This window comes from Moschus berezovskii, chromosome 14 (assembly GCF_049115385.1).
Source record: "Moschus berezovskii isolate FMDL1 chromosome 14, NW_MosBer_1.0, whole genome shotgun sequence".
Taxonomy (NCBI): Eukaryota; Metazoa; Chordata; class Mammalia; order Artiodactyla; family Moschidae; genus Moschus; species Moschus berezovskii.
This window is the reverse complement of record NC_142473.1, coordinates 50,933,663-50,951,044: the sequence shown is the minus strand read 5'-3', so window position 1 is coordinate 50,951,044 and position 17,382 is coordinate 50,933,663. Positions and strand designations below refer to the sequence as shown.

At 47.9% G+C, this 17,382-nt stretch overlaps 1 protein-coding gene across 1 annotated transcript; it reads right to left on the bottom strand.

The window, feature by feature from the left end:
- Positions 1 to 1,262: 1,262 nt before the first annotated feature.
- On the bottom strand, positions 1,263 to 10,774 carry HPX (hemopexin). Its single transcript, XM_055422544.2, has 10 exons — positions 10,649 to 10,774; positions 10,208 to 10,278; positions 10,046 to 10,117; positions 9,764 to 9,885; positions 7,999 to 8,149; positions 6,854 to 7,066; positions 6,484 to 6,591; positions 1,965 to 2,095; positions 1,721 to 1,883; positions 1,263 to 1,600 (listed from the first exon to the last, which is right to left on the bottom strand). Exons 1-10 carry the CDS (start codon positions 10,723 to 10,725, stop codon positions 1,329 to 1,331), a joined length of 1,380 nt encoding a protein of 459 aa, XP_055278519.1. The 5' UTR covers positions 10,726 to 10,774; the 3' UTR covers positions 1,263 to 1,328.
- Between the last annotated feature and the right edge of the window lie 6,608 nt (positions 10,775 to 17,382).

Genomic DNA, 17,382 nt, shown 5'->3' with positions numbered 1-17,382 from the left:
CACGCTATGGCCTGGCCTCTCAGTGCCAGGTTTGTCTGTCTTCTCTTCTACTTAGACCCCAAAGCCCCACAGAGGATGGGGCCACCAGGTCAGGAGGGACCATGGACCAGAGTGTGGTTATCCTTCCAAGGATCCTCTGGAGTGAATCCAAGATGTGGGTTTGAGTCCATACTCATTGTCACAGGGAAGTGTCTAGTATGTGCCCATTTAATGGAAGAGGTCACTGAGGCTAGCGTATGGAGGCTCAGAGTGAGGCCCCTTGCTAGAGTCTGAGGCTGTTTTTTGTGTTTTTTTGAGTCTAAAACAAGTTTTCAACCTCAGGTGACTTGGAAAGGTAGAGGAAGAAAAAGGTCTCACCTTGAGACCCAGTTGCCTATAGTCCAGGCCAATCCCCAATCAAATGGTTGTCAGTAAGTTTGGACCCTAAAGTCTTGGTCAGCTTATGACCAGAAAAGGAGGTTACAAGCCATTGTAACCTCCACCCAGATGACACTGCTGGCCTAGATGGTGCAAATACCCAGGGGACTGACGGGTAGCCAACAGGACGCCCACGAGGCTGTGTGACATTCTGAAAATGTGTTTCATAGTGCAGGTCCCGGAGTCAGTCCTTCCATTTTCCCAGCTTGCTTCAGGCAGGTGGAAACATTCATTTTTCATTCCACTTGTTGTGCCTAACTCATAGCAACCAAGCCTCATCTTCTGCTGTGATGCTGCCTGAACCCCCTGGACCTACAGTTTGAGGACTGCCACAGCCCTTCATGGCAGCTCTGGGCCAGTTCACTTGGTGCATGCGTAGCCACTTCCAACCCTATTTTCCTGATGTCCTGGGGCCAAGGTGTGGTCAGCTATTAGCCGGGCAGAGTCCCTGCTCTGCTTCTTGCTGTGTCAACAAAGGGGTTCCTTTCTCTTCATTTCTTCTCTGTTCCCTTCTCTTTTTTTTTCTAATATTGTTTTTCAATTGGAGGATAATTGCTTTACAATGCTGTGTTGATTTCTGCCGTACAACAACATGAATCAGTCATAAAGATATATACACATCCCCTCCCTCTGGAATCTCCCTCCCCTCTGTTTCCCTGTCTGTGGTGATAGTCTGGAAGAAGCCAGTTTATGACCAGGATTCAGGAATCACCTGTAAAGAAATGAGGTTTGTCCTTCAGCCCTCCCCTTCCTTATCTCCTGTAGCTTTAAGAGCCTCAGAAAGAGAGGTTACAAGCTTCTCAACTCAAAGACGTGAGATTGTTCCACAACCAGGGCCCTTTGATTCAAGTGAAGAAGCACTCTGGCTTTATTGTGAGGAAATTGGGAGGAGGAGCCGGGCCAGACTCGCCTCAGGAGTGCTGGAGGGGAGCGCAGCCCAGGAGGCTGTTCACCCTCTGGGCCTGGGGAAGGTCCTTGGTCTTGCTTAGTTCCTCTGCGTCTTTGTAGCAGTACAGGTTGGGGCCTTGGATGAGGTACAAGCCCAGACCATTGGCGGAGCATGAGTGGGGGCCCAGAGACTTCTCTGTACACAGGGCCCCATCGACCTTCGTATGGGGCCAAGGAAGCTCTGTCCACGTGGCTTGAGCTCCTAAGTTCAGGTCCAGCCACCACAGCTTCTGGCCTGGGAAGAAACACCAGATGTAACCTGGCTTCCACGTCACGGGGATCTGCACCTGGCCTTTCTCACGCCCTGATGGAGAAGCACAGGACCAACCATCCCTCAGCACCCGACGCCCCTCACCTGCCATGATGTGAAGCCGAGAAGATCCAGGACAGGTAAAGGCTGCATCCACGGAATGAAGGCTGACCCCATGAGGGCTCCCAAATTCCTTCTCCAGCTGCTTTGGATAATCTTTTACAAGAGTGTAGCCTGCCCTTGTCAGGAAGATATATACCTGGGTACCCTGGAGGACAAAGGACATTAATCAGCACGGAGCAGGGTATTCTCCACAGTCTCCACCTCAGGCATCTCTCCCATCACACACCTGGATCAGATAGAGCTTATCGTCCCAGAGAAAGGCAGCATCCACTGTTGAGGGACCGTGGGGCCACAGATGCTCAATGAGCCAGCTATGCCACCCGTCCCGGCTGCTGTCCAGACGCCAGTAGTGGTTCTCTGTGGGGTAGCAGAGGCAGCTTTAGTGCTGGTGGTAAAAGGCCAGGCCGTGAAGAGGCAAGTGACAGATGCAGGGGTGAGTCCCGAGAGGGAGGAGAGAGTGCATCCAGAGGCCAAGAGGGAAGAGGCTAGGTGAGAAAGCAGAGCGAGCGTGTGGTTGGAAAAGTTAGGCATGGTGACCTGATTGGAACTGGAGGCAGTAGGGGCCTGATGGAAGGGCAAGCTTGGAGAAAAGTGGCCGGGTTGCTAGATCAGGCCAACGTGATGAGGTTTGGTGTGGGCTCCTTATGCATCTCAGATGTCCATGTGAGGAGGTGCTACAATGAGATGGTGGCCAGAAGTTAAAAGGGAAGCAGCATGTGTGACCATCCCAGACTCACTAACTGTCGCTTGCCCCTGGCAACCATAGGTCCGTTTTCTATGTCTATGAATCTCTTTCTGTTTTGTAAGTAAGTTCATTTGCGTCATTTCTTTTTAGAAATGCTATATTTAAAATGGATAACCAACAAGGACCTATAACCTAAAACACTGCTATATTTAAAGTAGATAACCAACAAGGACCTACTGTGTAGCACATGGAACTCTGCTCAGTGTTGTGTGGCAGCCTGGATGGGAGGGGGGTTTGGGGGAGAATGGATACATGTATATGGATGGCTGAGTCCCTTCGCTGTTCACCTGAATCTATCACAGCATTGTTAATCAACTAAACCCCAATACAAAATAAAAAGTTCAAAAAGAAAAGAAAAGGGAAGACCACAGCAAGCTCCCACTGGGTGTTCTCATACAGGCTGTGTTCTCTAATCCCTTGAGATGGCCAGAGACAGAGGGAGTAGCCAGACCAGCCCCCTAATTTTCTTCTCCCCTTTTCATAATAACTTCCTAAAGAAATTGTCTAAACTTTTATTTACCTTTCCTCCCTCAATCCACTTCACTTACATTCCTATTTCCCTCTGCCATTGAAATGTCTCTCTTCAGGGCTAAGCATCCTCCAACTTGCCAAATCTAATGTCTTTTTACTCTGCCTCTAAGCAGCATTTGACTGCTCACAGCTCCCTTCTTTAAATTTTTTTTTGTTTAATTTTGGCTTGTTATTCCAGACTCTTCCAGTGTTCTTACCTTTTTGATGCCTCTTCAGCCTGGTATCTCACATTAGAATCCCCTAGTTTGGGCCTCCACTCTATCTGCCCTCACTCTCTAGGTGATTTTACCTAGTCCAGGGTTTTAAACCCCATCTGCCTACCGAAGACTTCTGATCTGTTCTCTTCACCTCTGATGGACCTTTTCTTTGAGTGTCAGGCTCAAACTCAGCTGCCTACCTGACATGTCCATCTGGGGCTACTAGATACCAATACCCTAATGTGTCCAAACTCATTTCTGCTCCCACCAAACACACACACCTTCTACCCTAGTCTTTTCCAATCTTAATAAAAGGAACCATTTGTCACTTAGCTGCCCAGTTCCCCAAAGCTAAGTCATTCTTGCAACCTCTCTTTTCCCTTCCCCACTCTGACCAATATCCAAGGCGCTGGTTAATGCTGTGGACTCGAATCCAGAATACATCATGATGACTGCTCACCACCTCTGTGCTGCTATCCCAGTCCAAGTTGTCATCACCTCTAATCCAGACAGCTGCGAGAACTCTTTGCCTGATTCCCTGCTTATACAGTTATAGCTCTGTGACTTACATTTCACAAGAAACCAGGATGATCTTTTAAAAAATTAAGTCAGAACAGATCATGGCCCAGCTCAAGATCCCCTCCTGGCTTCTTTTTACAGTTGAAAATCCTTACCAGGCCCACGATATAATCTTTTTTCTTTTTTGGTTGGTCCATGCACAGCTTGCAGGATCTTAGTTCTCTGACCATGGACAGAACCCTGGGCCATCAGCAGTGAACACATAGAGTCCTAACCACTGGACCACCAGGGAATTCCCAGACCCATGTGATCTGGCTCCTTTCTCCCTCTTTTTAAGCCACTCATCTGCTCTTTCCTGACACTCAATTCACACTGGCCTCCTTTCTTGACTCCTCAAAGTATTTGCTGTTCACCTTCCCTAAAATGCTTCTCCTCCATTGCTTTATGGGGCTAATTTCTCTTTATCACTGAAATCTCAGCTCAAAAGTCATCTCTTCAGGATTTCCCTGTGGTCTGGTGACTAAGACTCCATGCTTCCTATGCAGGAACCCGAGTTTAATCAATCCCTGGTCAGGGAACAAGATCTTATATGCCACAACTAAGGTTGGCACAGACAAATAATAAATAGAATAACTATTTTTTAAAAATCATCTCTCAGAGAAGGGGCCCATCATTCTCTTCACCTCTATCCAATTATTCTGTCCTATTTCCTTCATAGCATTTTGACACTTAACATTTTTTATTTTATATTTTAAAATATCAACAACTCACAAATCCATTTATACTTCAGATGGTATTTGGGAATAAGAAATATTCTAATGTTCCCAGGACATTTCACAGCTATTAACACTGCCTGAAAGTATTCTCTTTTATTTTCTCTTTTTTTTTATCATCTCTCTCTCCAGCAGGCTATATGAGGGTAATTGTCTTGTCTGCCTTGTTGATCACTGTATCCCAGTGCCTAGAACAATGCCCAGTGCCTATCAGGTGCTTGATAAATAGTTGGTATTCCCCATGCAGCCACAGGCTCTCTTTATGTGTATTAACCAGGCAAGTCTCAGTGACCACATGTCCACCTTTCCCTCCTGATGAATCTACCCTGCTCATGGCTCCTATTTTGAGAATCAGAGCTATGCTGCTCTTTGGGCAGAGGAAATAAGTGCTGAGCCCCCAGTCCATCAATAGCCAATGCAGAGGCCAACCAGCAGCCACTTTAATGTGGTCTGGAATAAAACTATGGGGCTGGGCCAGTCCCATTCTCTCTGGAAAGCCAATAGGAAAAAGAGTAACCAAAGCAGTTATCAGTTGTATCTGAGGCTAAAAGATCATAACGAGAGAGAAAATCGAGAGAAATAATGGTCCGTGTGTGAGCCAAAGTTGGGAAAGCAGAAAGAATGGATCAGAAACCGTGAGATAGAGGCAAGAGATTTATCAGTAAGGGAGAGGAGAGAACTGGCCCTTTGCTGAATGGCTAGGTCATACTGGTGTTTTTGCCAACACAGTGAGTTCCCACCTTGGCTGGGTATTTTTAACATAATGGTGTTCTCTCAACAGCTATGGAACATCTCTAATACTCTTGATTTAGGATTTCAGTTGCATTCTGTTTATGTGCACGTGGTCTTGAGACTCCACGCTCTGCCACGGGTGAGTGTTCTCTCCCTGTGGTCCCTGTAGCCCTGTTCTCTTAGCGTTTCTATCTCCATGTCTTTCTATCGACCTCTATCTCTGTTTGCATAGCGGTCTCACTTTGTGGGTGTGTTCTCCCGATGGTGCCATAGCTGCGTCTTCTCCTGATATGATGTGTTCTTACTCTGGCGTGTATTCTCGGTGCAGGTCTACTCGTTCACTATAGGTGTGAGTTTCATCACGGATGTATGTTCCCATTACATCATGGGGATATGCTATTATGTTATATATACCCCTTGTTATGGGGATATGCTCTGTTTGTGGCTGTGTATTTTTCATTATAGCTTGGTAGTCACATCTGATCGGATTTGTTCAGGGGTTAGGAGTAAGGAAGGATTTTTCACTCCGCTGTATTCTAAACCACTGTTTCACACTTGTATCCTGTCATACCTATGTCTTAGGCAGAGTGTAACGTGGTAGGTCACTCTTTCTCTTAGAGCTGTCCTCAAGTATAGATCAAGACTTATCCTTAGATGGCTTTTACTAATTAATGGCACAGGTCTGGGGAGAGGGCTCTCCCCTGGTCACTCAAGGGAGAAATCTCATCAGGCTAGTGAAGCTATTGCCTAAAGATCTAAGGAACTGAATACTTCTTGGCTGATTCTCAGCAATGGTAACATCTTATTTCCAGGTAATGCTGTGCCCAGAGGCCTGGACATAGGACCCAGGCACCTGGAAAAAGATGGAGCTCCTGGGGATAAGCTTGAGGTAGGGGGGCGGGGAGAGGGTCAGAGACAGGCAGGAGCAAAGGGAATATGAGGAGTCATAGGTTCAGGGTGTCCAGAGAAAACACAGACCTGGCCTGGACAGTACTGAGAGGCAGACAGGTGGAAGAAGTTAGAGGCCTGGACAATGAGATAGGTTGGACCATATGCATCCGAGGAAATGAGAGGGGAAAAGGAGCATGCGAGGGTGAAAGAATGGGAGCTTTTCATACAGGCCACAGTGATGAAAATGGAGGAAATAGCTCAGAGATGAGAGGCACACATGAAAGAGTTGGGAGGTATGGAGGAAAGAGATGGGGGGATTGGAGGACAGAGATGGGGGGATTGGAGGGTGTCTCTTACCACTGAAAGCATAGGTGGCACCATGGTTGTCAGAGAGCAATGCAGACAAGACTAGATGTGGGCTACAGCGCTTATCCACATGCTGGGATGCATTCCTATGCGCATGGCCTTGGGGGAGAAATAAGCAAGGGAGAACACATGGAGGCAAGAGGTCAGAATGAGGTCTGAGGTGGAAGAAACTGCTGGGGGTATTGGGGGTGCAGGTCTTCCCCATATGAAGACAGTTGGGAAGAGCCAGAATGGAAGTAGGGCTGGGGCAAGGGCCAAGGTATCATTCCATAGGTGAGGGTAGGAGCTGTGGTGGATGGCATTTGCAGACTCAGGGAAGGTGCACATGTCTCCAGAGGTCCCAGGGCTGGGGCTTTCTCACCTCTGTTAGGGCAGGACATAAAGTAATCTCGGACATCCCGAGGATAGCTGGAATTCACTTCTCCCTTGACGGGGTCGAAGCGCAGGAATTTGTTACCCCGGAAGCAGTAGTAGCGGTTGAGCCATCGCATGGCTGAGGAGCAGTTCCCAACGGCCGGCCAGGAACGTTCCTTTATGGTTCTCGTAGAGAAGTCCCAGAACCACGTGTGGTTACCTTTGTCCAATCAACCAACAGGCATTCGATGAGGCCAGACTGTGCCCTCCCTTATGCTTGCAATGGGCCCCAGGATGGACCAGATGTGGTCCCCATCACATGGAGCTCACAGCCCAGCAGGGAAAGAGTTGAGGAAAGTAGTCATATGACAAAATTCAGCAGCAAAGTACATATGATCAATTCAGCAAGGGCAGTGGGGAGAGTCTGGGAAAACTTCCCAGAGAAGGTGATACTTAAACTAAAATCTGAAGGAGTTACAAAGCAGATAGGAGTGGGAGATGGAAGCCTAAAGCATGAAGCAAATTGGGTGTCTAGGGAATAGCAGAGAGTTTGGGGGGCTTCATATTCAAGGGAAAGGATTGAGAGACTAAAGGCTGGAGGGTCAATAGGCTGGAGGGGCTTGGAGAACCTTGTATGAAAGGTCATGAAGAACCTTGTCTGTGAGACTAAAGAACATAGATTTGTCCTAAGGGTCATGGAAGACAGTGAGGGAGTTTTAGGAGATTATATCCAGTTAACTTCCCCAGGCGAGTTGACTCACTGGAAAAGACTCTGATGGAAGGATTGGGGGCAGGAGGAGAAGGGGACGACAGAGAATGAGATGGATGGATGGCATCACCGACTCTGTGGACATGAGTTTGAGTGAACTCCGGGAGTTGGTGATGGACAGGGAGGCCTGGAGTGCTGTGATTCATGGGGTCGCAGAGTCAGTCACGACTGAGCGACTGAATTGAACTGAACTGAACTGAACTTCCCCAGAATGACTTCCTCTTACTTCCCCTACTTAAACTGTGTAGACCTTAATTAGCTTCTCTATTTCTCCTTCTTGGGAAACCATATCATGGGTCTACCAGCACCACCCTCCCTACCACTACCTCCCTCACCACCCTCCCACCACTACTCCACGCTCTCTTATTCCAGCCTGCACTGACCTTGGAAGAAGAAGACGCCCTCATTAGAGCATTCTCCGCGGTGACATTCCACAGCTGCATCCAGTGGGAATGGGATTCCAGGAAACTTCTCTTGGAGCAACTTTGGATATTCCTGCCCCTTCTCAGGAGGATATACCCAGAATTTGTCCCCCTACACACAAAAGCATGCTATTTTTAATATGCACGCCAGACACTGCCACTCTGCTCACACAGCACCTTTGATCTAATGCACTTAATATTCTTCTGCAGTCCCCCATACGCTCAGTCCATCTGTGGACAACAATGTGCTGACCCCTTGCACAAATATATACCTTCAGTTTGTGCAAATCCAATCATTGTTACTACACACACACATCTGACTATGTACAACTAGCGCTCCCATGGTACAATTATCTGCAACACCATTGGTTTTGGCAAACACATCCACAGTCATCCTGCAATCATCCATCCATTCAAACATCTATTTATTCATTTATTCACTCAAGAAACAGTTGCTGAATGACTACCGTATGCCAGGTATTGTGAGAAGCACTGGTCATGAAGGGGTGACAAGACTCTTATCTCTGCCTTCAAGGACTTCATTTTCTTTTTTCACTGTGCAAAAGCAGAAAGTGAGCCCCTAGTGAGTCCTAGCCATGTGAGCCCCAAGGTGAAGGCGTGTGAAGTGCATTGGGAATAAAGGAGAGGAGCCTAAGTTAACCTAGAGAATTCCTAGAAGGCTGCACAGAGGAGGAACATTTGGGCCAGGTGTTCAAAACTGAGCAGGAATTTTCCAGGTAGACAAGTGTGGACAGGGTATTACTAGCAAAGGCATAGCATGTACACAGAATACTCATGTGGCTGGCACACAGTGAGTGTGGTGGGGGAAGAGATCAACCTGAAAAGATAAGCAAGGGCCAGGTCTCATGACCTGTGTGCACCTGGCTTACAGGATGCAGCATGTGGTGGTGCCATTTGTTGAAACAGGGACTCGGGAGGAGAGGGATTTGTACAGAGGATACTGCGTTCTGTTTGGGGGATGCTGCATTTCAGGTGTCTACGGAACCTCTAAGTTGCAGATGTCAGCCAGGAAATTGCAAAGAAATGTCTGGAACTCTGGGGAGAGATCCATATCTGGTGTCCACAACGTGGACAGTCTCAGAGCCATGGCAGTTGTTGAGATCACCCAGGGAGGTTGAATGGAAAGGTTGGGAAGGATCCCCAAGGAAGATTCAGGGAGTGGCCCAGGATGAGAAGCTGAGAAGAGCAGAAACAAAAGGCAGGAGGGAAAACAAAGCCGGCAGTGAGGGCCACCCGGCCATGTGGCATCTTTGTGTGAGTCAGGAGAAGGTGCCCAGAAGGAGCAGACACAAGCTGGGCCAGGGCCCGGGGCCTGATGAGCACAGCAGGCTGGACTTCATCCTCCACTCACCCCTCAGCCAGGCACCGCTGGGCGGCAAACACCTGGCAACCACGGGAAGAAGACCAGATGTGGGGGCATGGAAGCCAAGGAAGAATTTCTAGGAAGGAAAGGATGGTCCATAGCTTGAGCCATAGCAGAGAGGCGTGGACGCAGATAGGACTGAAGAAGAGCCACTGGATGTGGTGCCTGTCAGGCCCACATGCGCACACACACGCACACACACACCCCTAGCCTGACTTTTCTCAGGAAAGGAAGGCCCAGGAGGAGGAAACCTGGAATCTGTTGGCAAGGGCCACCTGGGAGAGAGTTTCTCGTGTTGATTCCAGCACTTCTGGCCTGGCCCTGACCTGGGTCCAGTCGTACCTTGATCAGAAGGACACTGTTATGATCATAGCGGAATGCAGCATCCACGGGACTGGGGGCATCCTTCCACCTCTCTGAGATTAACTGCCGGGCCCAGGCATGACCCTTCCACACAAACTCCCCTGCAAGACACACAGTCACTGAGGGACCTGGAGCAAACTGAGATAGTCACAAAGAAGCCGTGGGTGCTGCTCTTAAATAATTCCTATGACCACCAGGATACATCCTGGTGAGGGGGACCAAGTCTGAGGTCCCAAATGCCCCAATCCCAGCCCCTCCTACCTTTTAAAAACAGCATGTTCCCATGCTCATCCAGGGTGGTAGCATCAAAGCCCCAGCCATCCGAGCAGCGTTCTGGGGAGGAGGTAGGGAGACAGCAGGTGAAAGACCAGTAAGAGGATACAACGCAGAAGCAGAGACAGACGCAGAGAATCAGGGCCTCACCTGTCACGTCTGGATCCGGCTTGGCCGCATTCCCACCTTCAACTCCGTGCCCAAGCTCAGGAGCTCTAGCCCTAGAGAGAAGACGCAGAGCTGTCTGGCTCCACAGGAGCTAACCCCTCTCCCTTAGCTCCTGACCCCAGACTTGAAGAAGAGAAATGAAGTCACTCAGTTGTGTCCAATTCTTTGCAACCCCATGGACTGTAGCCTACCAGGCTCCTCCGTCCATGGGATTTTTCCAGGCAAGGCTATTGGAGTGGATTGCCATTTCCTTCTCCAGAGGATCTCCCCAACCCAGGGATCAAACCCAGGTCTTCTGCATTTTAGGTAGATGCTTTCCCATCTGGGCCATCAGGGAAGTCCCAAGACCCCAGACCTAAAAGTTGGCCCTATCCCACTCTAATCCCAACCCTGGTCCTCCTTCCCAGCCTCAGCTTCACTCACAGAGGGTGGGCTTTAACCAAAGACCAGCACAAACCCAACAGCCACAGTGCAACTGGCGCTCCCAATGCCCGAGCCATGGTGAGCCGGAGAGGCCCCAGGACAGCGCTGGGCACCTGGCTGAACCCCCTATATAGAGAAGGCAGCAGCACTACCCCCACCTCCAAGCCTGCTGGGAACAAGATCTCTCAGGACTATGCCAATATTGGCTGATTACATAAGTGTAAATAAGGTCAGGGTCTGAACAGAAATCTGAGTCCAGGACTAACTCTTCCCGGCAGGAGGCCCCATCCCCCTTTGGTGACTTTTTTTTTTAACTTTTTATTTTATATTGGAGTGTAGCCAATTAACAATGTTGGATAGTTTCAGGTGGACAGCAAAGCCCTTTAGTGACTTTTAAGCAGTGACTGGCCCAGGCCATTGATGTTCAACATGACTCTTCACCTTGTTGATGGGTCTGGGTACCCATAAAGGGTAAGAAGGGGGTAGATTGATTGAGGACCACCTGGCTGTGGTTGGACTTACCTGAACAAGGCAGGAGGGGAGAAGAGGAAAATAACATTTTTGTGAACTGTGCCAAGCCCAGCTCTGAGACTCTTAAAGACACTAACACTTACGTATACTTAATAACCACATACATACAAGCAAACTTAGAACTACTCAGAGAACAGTTTCTTCCAAGTTCCATCAGGGACCTGTTGGGGGCATTCCCAAGTCTCTTTATCTTCACCCTTGGCAGGTCAATAATATTTCACCATTGCTGAAAGTCCAAGTTCCGCCCTTGCCCCCACCCCCACAGACTTTTCAAAAATCACCTGGGATGGAAGGGCTGGAGGAGGTGTCTCTTTCAGAGAGACCTACTAGTAATTAGACTTTCTTCATAGTTTCTATCTTAAGGGGAAAGTGCTTTGTTTACCTATTACAGAATAAATAAAACTATACTGGGGTTTCACAATATTTATAGTTGATTCTTGCTTAAATGCTATCTTTTCAATGAAGGTTTTCTTGTCCACCTCATCTAGCTATTTCAGAATCTCGCTGGTTTCCTTTTCTTTACTTAATAAAAATTGAAATTATTTTGTTTGTTTATGCTTTTGCTTCTGCTTGTTTATGCTTTTTTTTTCTTTGCTAGCTTTGATTTGCCTGTCTTATGTACCATTATGTATTTTTTTAATTTTTAAAATGTTTTTTGGCTGCGCCATGTAGTATATAGGATCTTGGTTCCCCAACCAAACATTGGAAGGGTAGAGTCTTAACCACTAGACCACCAGGGAAGTTCCTGTACCATTATATTTTCTCCACCTAAACTAGTACCAGGCATGTACAGGCATACCTCAAAGATATCTCAAGTTTGTTTCTAGACCCTTGCAATACAATGAATATCGCAATAAAGTAACACAAATTTTTGGTTTCTCAGTGTAAATAAAAAAGAAGTCATTGCAATGAGAAGCCTGCACACCACCCCTGGAGAGTGGCCCCCATTCACCACAACTAAGGAAAGCCAGTGTGCTTCAATGAAGACCCAGAACAACTAGAAATAAAATAAGGAAATTCGTTTTTTAAATTGTATTTATTTATTTATTTTTACTTTACAATATTGTATTGGTTTTGCCATACATTGACATGAATCCGCCCCGGGTGTACATGTGTTCCCCATCTTGAACCCCCCTCCCACCTCCCTCCCCACATCATCCCTCTGGGTCATCCCAGTGTATCAGCCCCGAGCATCCTGTATCACGCATCGAACCTGGACTGGCGATTCATTTCACATATGATAGTATACATATTTCAATGCCATTCTCCCAAATCATCCCACCCTCGCCCTCTCCCACAGAGTCCAAAAGACTGTTCTATACATCTGTGTCTCTTTTGCTGTCTTGTATACAGGGTTATCGTTACCATCTTTCTAAATTCCATATATATGCGTTGGTATACTGTATTGGTGTTTTTCTTTCTGGCTTATTTCACTTTGTATAATAGGCTCCAGTTTCATTCACCTCATTAGAACTGATTCAAATGTATTCTTTTTAATTGCTGAGTAATACTCCATTGTGTATATGTACCACAGCTTTCTTATCCATTCGTCTGCAGATGGACATCTAGGTTGCTTCCATGTCCTGGCTATTATAAACATTGCTGCGATGAACATTGGGAAATTTGTTTTTATAAAGTTCAGTTTAGTTCAGTCGCTTAGTTGTGTCTGACTCTTTGCGACCCCTTAGACTGCAACATGCTAGGCTTCCCTATCCATCACCAACTCCAAAAGCTTGCCCAAACTCATGTCCATCGAGTCAGTGATGCCATGCTCTGTCATCCCCTTCTCCTCCTGCCTTCAATTTTTCCCAGAATTAGAGTCTTTTCCAATGAGTCAGTTCTTCGCATCAGGTAGCCAAAGTATTGGAGTTTCAGTTACAATGACACTATACTGTAGTCTATTAAGTATGTAATAGCATTAGATCAGGAGAAGGCAATGGCACCCCACTCCAGTACTCTTGCCTGGAAAATCCCATGGACGGAGGAGCCTGGTGGGCTGCCGTCTATGGGGTCGCACAGAGTCGGACACGACTGAAGCAACTTAGCAGCAGCGGCAGCAGCAGCAGCGGCAGCAGCAGCAGCAGCAGCAGCATTAGATCAAAAAAAGTACATATCTTAATTTTTAAAAATTATTTTATTTATTTATCTTTGGCTGCGCTGGGTCTTTGTTGCTATGTGGGTTTTTCTCTAGTTACAGAGAGTGGCAGCTACTCTCTTGTTGTGGAGCATGGGCCCTAGAGCGTGTGGGCTTTAGTAGTTGCAGCTCAAGGGCTCAGTAGTTGTGGGTTGCAGGCTCCAGAGCACAGGTTCAATAATTGTGGTACAAGGGCTTAGTTGCTCCACAGCACTTGGGATTTTCTCAGACGGGGGGTCTGAGAATCGGTGTCTCCTGCATTGGCAGGCGGATTCTTTACCACTGAGCCACCAGGGAAGCTTCTATACCTTAATTTAAAAACACTACTGTTAAAAATGCTAACCATCATCTGAGCCTTCGGGGGTTGTATCTTTTTGCAATAGTAACATCATAGATTACTGGAACAAATATAATAAAACTGGAAAAGTTTGAAATATTTCAAGAATTACCAAAATGTGACACAGCAACATGAACTGAGCAAATGCTGTTGGAAAAAATGCGCTAAAAGACTTGCTCAACCCAGGGTTGCAACAAACTTTCAATTTGTAACAACAGCAACAACAACAAAAGTACTATCTGTGAAGTGCAATAAAGCAAAGTGCAATAAACTAGGTATGCCTGTTCAGTTCAGTTCAGTTCAGTTCAGTTGCTCAGCGGTGTCCGACTCTCCGCGACCCCATGAATCACAGCACGCCAGGCCTCCCTGCCCATCACCAACTCCCGGAGTTCACTCAAACTCATGTCCATCGAGTCGGTGATGCTATCCAGCCATCTCTAGATGTTAAATAAATATTTGTTGAATGAAAAATATTAATTTCAAGTATTGAATAGTGTTACTAATGTTGCCAAATTTCTGACAGTTTTTCTCCTTCCCAGGTAAGGAGAATATCAGGATTGGGGTGTTTTATTTTGGAGACGTACTGTGATCTAGGGGTCATAGGTCTCCACGACACTGACCTTCATCTTGTGGTCTTGTTTCATTCTCCGGTGTCCAGCCCTACATTCCTCTCCTCCTCTCAGCTCTGCCATCTCTAGTATCTGCTATCTTCAGTACCCACTGGGGTCTGCCTGTTTCTATCTGAGACATAGCTGCAGGAGACAAATATGAACAGTCAGCTCTGGGCCAGGCTGAGGTTCCAGAATCCCTGTTCCCCAATCCAGGCTGAAGTGCCTCTGATCCCTCTCAGATGCCCTTGACATCCCCTTAAATAACCTCAGCAAAGGCCTCAGATCCCTTATCTACTCTGCAAAGTTTCCTCCTGACAGGAAGACAGAGATTTCTGGGACCCCTGGAACGTGTTACCAGGCCTCAGCCATCAGGTTTGGCGTCCTCTCCTGACTTACCATGAAAACACGTCATGTTAACATGACTCCTCCCCTGAGGTTAGTGGACAGAGCTGGGCTCCTCAGGCCCTTGGCAGCATGGGTAGCACCTCGACTCCCTCAGCAGATACCTGACACCCATTTCCCCCACTTCAGGCTATCTCTGACTGGGCCTGTTTCCTCCCAGCTGCTGGGCACCAGGGGCTGCTACTCCCAGACTCCCCTTCTCCTTGTCTTCAGTCTCTAAAATCTTATAACCTTCCTGGGATTAGCCCTCCTTGAGCACCCAGTGACCCTTCATCACCAACCCCTCAACAACCATCTCTAGCTCCAGAACTGTGTCCACGTGTCCTACAGCTTTCACTGAGCCTGCCTGGGGAGACTGAAGTGTTCACACCGAGCGGGAACACCCCCAGGGAAAGCCACTATGAGGGTCTTCAATAGTGCTGGCAGGGCCCTGCGTGGACCTTCTGGTCCAGGAGCAGCCTCCCCTGTGGCCTAGCAGGGCTCTCTGCAGGGAGACAGCACATACACTGGATGGTGGTTTCTCAGCTTGGCCTCTTCTTTCCCACACAGCTCTGGTCCCCATCACAGCACCCCTGGATCTACCTATCACAGAAGACTGATCTGTGGCACTTTTCCACCATTGTTTCCTAATTTGTCTGCTCTAAGCTGTTTCACATGGCATTATTGGAAGCCCTCCTCCTTCCTCCCCGACCCCCGCCCCAACCGCTCAGGGACTAGGCCAACAGAGTCTTCTGCACAGCAGGCAGCTCGCATGAAAGTTCACCGCTTCAGCAGGGGCTGAGAGGCCATTTGAGCACCCAGGTGTGGATATGTTGGCCATTTCTGCTTGTCCTGAGTTATTCCCAGCGCTGTGCCCTGGGCTGTGGACAAAGCGCGTGTCCAAACTTGGGCCTGAGCGCCCCCTGGAGGCCTCGGGGATCAGTGCACTCCCACCCTGCAACCAGAAGCCACAGCCCCAGAGATTTTCTCCCTGAAACCAGCTCCCCACAGTTTTTCCCTTTCACTGTTCTCAGCCTCGCTGTGGGGCCTGAGTGCCATGTCCCCTCCCTCTGAAAATCTCCGCTGCCCCGAGCAGGTGTAGGGACCTTGGTCCCTTGCTTGATTTCTTGGGGAATTCAAGCCCAGAATTATCTAACCATGCCCTTTACCATGTAGTCTTTCTTCCCAACCCTCCTGACCAGCAGCTCTCTGACTTCCCCCTAAGGGAGGGAGTGTGAATGTGTGCCTGCAAACATCTTCCTGGACAGAGCTTCCTCTGGCATCGCCAAGGGCTGCAGTTAAGCTGGACACTGCCCTACTGTCCCTTGGACTGGCTGTGTGCAGCCCGCTCTGCCACTGAGTTCTCTCATCCCAGTTACTTCTCACTTCCATGAGTGCTGCGTGTGCTGAGCACTCCAGGCAGCAGAGATGGGATTCTCTCTTCTCTGGACCTAGAAGAATTGGGATGCAGCTCCAGGTACCCAAAGTGTTTGCTGCTCTCTACCAACTCCTTCAAGATTTTCCGTCTATAATGGGCTTCCTGCATAGTCCATTCTTACTTCCCTCTGAATGTGTGTCTGCCTGTGTGTTCAGTCATGTCCAACTTTTGCAACACAGTGGACTGTAGCCTGCCAGGCTCCTCTGTCCTTGGGATTTCCCAGGCAGGTATACTGGAGTGGGTTGCCATTTCCTCTTTGAGGGGATCTTCCCCACCAAGGGATCAAACCCAAGTCTCTTGCATTGGCTGGCATGTTCTTTACCACTGAGCCACCTCTGGTCCCTCCCTAGGAATGATTATAATAATTTACTTGTATTTTTTGGGCACATGTATTGCCTGGCATTGTGCTAAACACTTAATGTGATTATTTTATCAAATCATACATAACTGAGACTTCCCTATGGTCCACAAGGTGTCCCTTTGATCTCTGAAAAGCCCCTATTGTCTTCCAGAGCTCCATGAATAGGCCCTCCCACCCTAGACCCAGGAATCGTGCTCAGTTCAGTTGCTCTGTCATCTCCGACTCTTTGCAAACCCATGGACAGCAGCATGCCAGGCTTCCCTGTCCATCACCAGCTCCAGGAGATTGCTCAAACTCATGTCCATCAAGTCGGTGATGCCATCCATCTCATCCTCTGTCGTCCCCTTCTCCTCCTGCCTTCAATCTTTCTCAGTATCAGGGTCTTTTCCAATGAGTTAGTTCCCTGCATCAGGTGGCCGAAGTTTTGGAACTTCAGCTTCAGCATCAGTCCTTCCAATGAATATTCAGTACTGATCTCCTTTAGGATGGACTGGTTTGATCTCCTTGCAGTCCAAAGGACTCTCAAGAGTCTTCTCTAACACCACAGTTCAAAAGCATCAATTCTTCAGCACTCAGTTTTCTTTATGGTCCAACTCTCATATCCATATGTGACTACTGGAAAAATCATAGCTCTGACTAGATGGACCTTTGTCGGCAAAGTAATGTCTCTGCTTTTTAATACGCTAGGTTTGTCATAGCTTTTCTTCCAAGGAGCAAGTGTCTTAATTTCATGGCTGAAGTAGTCACCATCTGCAGTGATTTTGGAGCCCAAGAAAATAGTCTGTCACTGTTTTCCATTGTTTCCCCATCTATTTGCGATGAAGTGATGGAACTGGATGCCATGATCTTAGTTTTTTTAATGTTGAGTTTTAAGCCAGGTTTTTCACTCTCCTCTTTGACTTTCATCAAAAGCCCTTTAGTTCCTCTTCACTTTCTGCCAT

Bases quoted from the DNA above. Each gene is read 5' to 3' on its own strand.
- HPX (XM_055422544.2), bottom strand. From the start codon at position 10,725: ATGGCTCGGGCATTGGGAGCGCCAGTTGCACTGTGGCTGTTGGGTTTG. The intron at 10,279-10,648 runs GTGAGTGAAGCT...TCTTCTCTCTAG, and splicing joins TTGGTTAAAGCCCACCCTCT to GGCTAGAGCTCCTGAGCTTG. The intron at 9,886-10,045 runs GTAGGAGGGGCT...TGTGTCTTGCAG, and splicing joins GAACATGCTGTTTTTAAAAG to GGGAGTTTGTGTGGAAGGGT.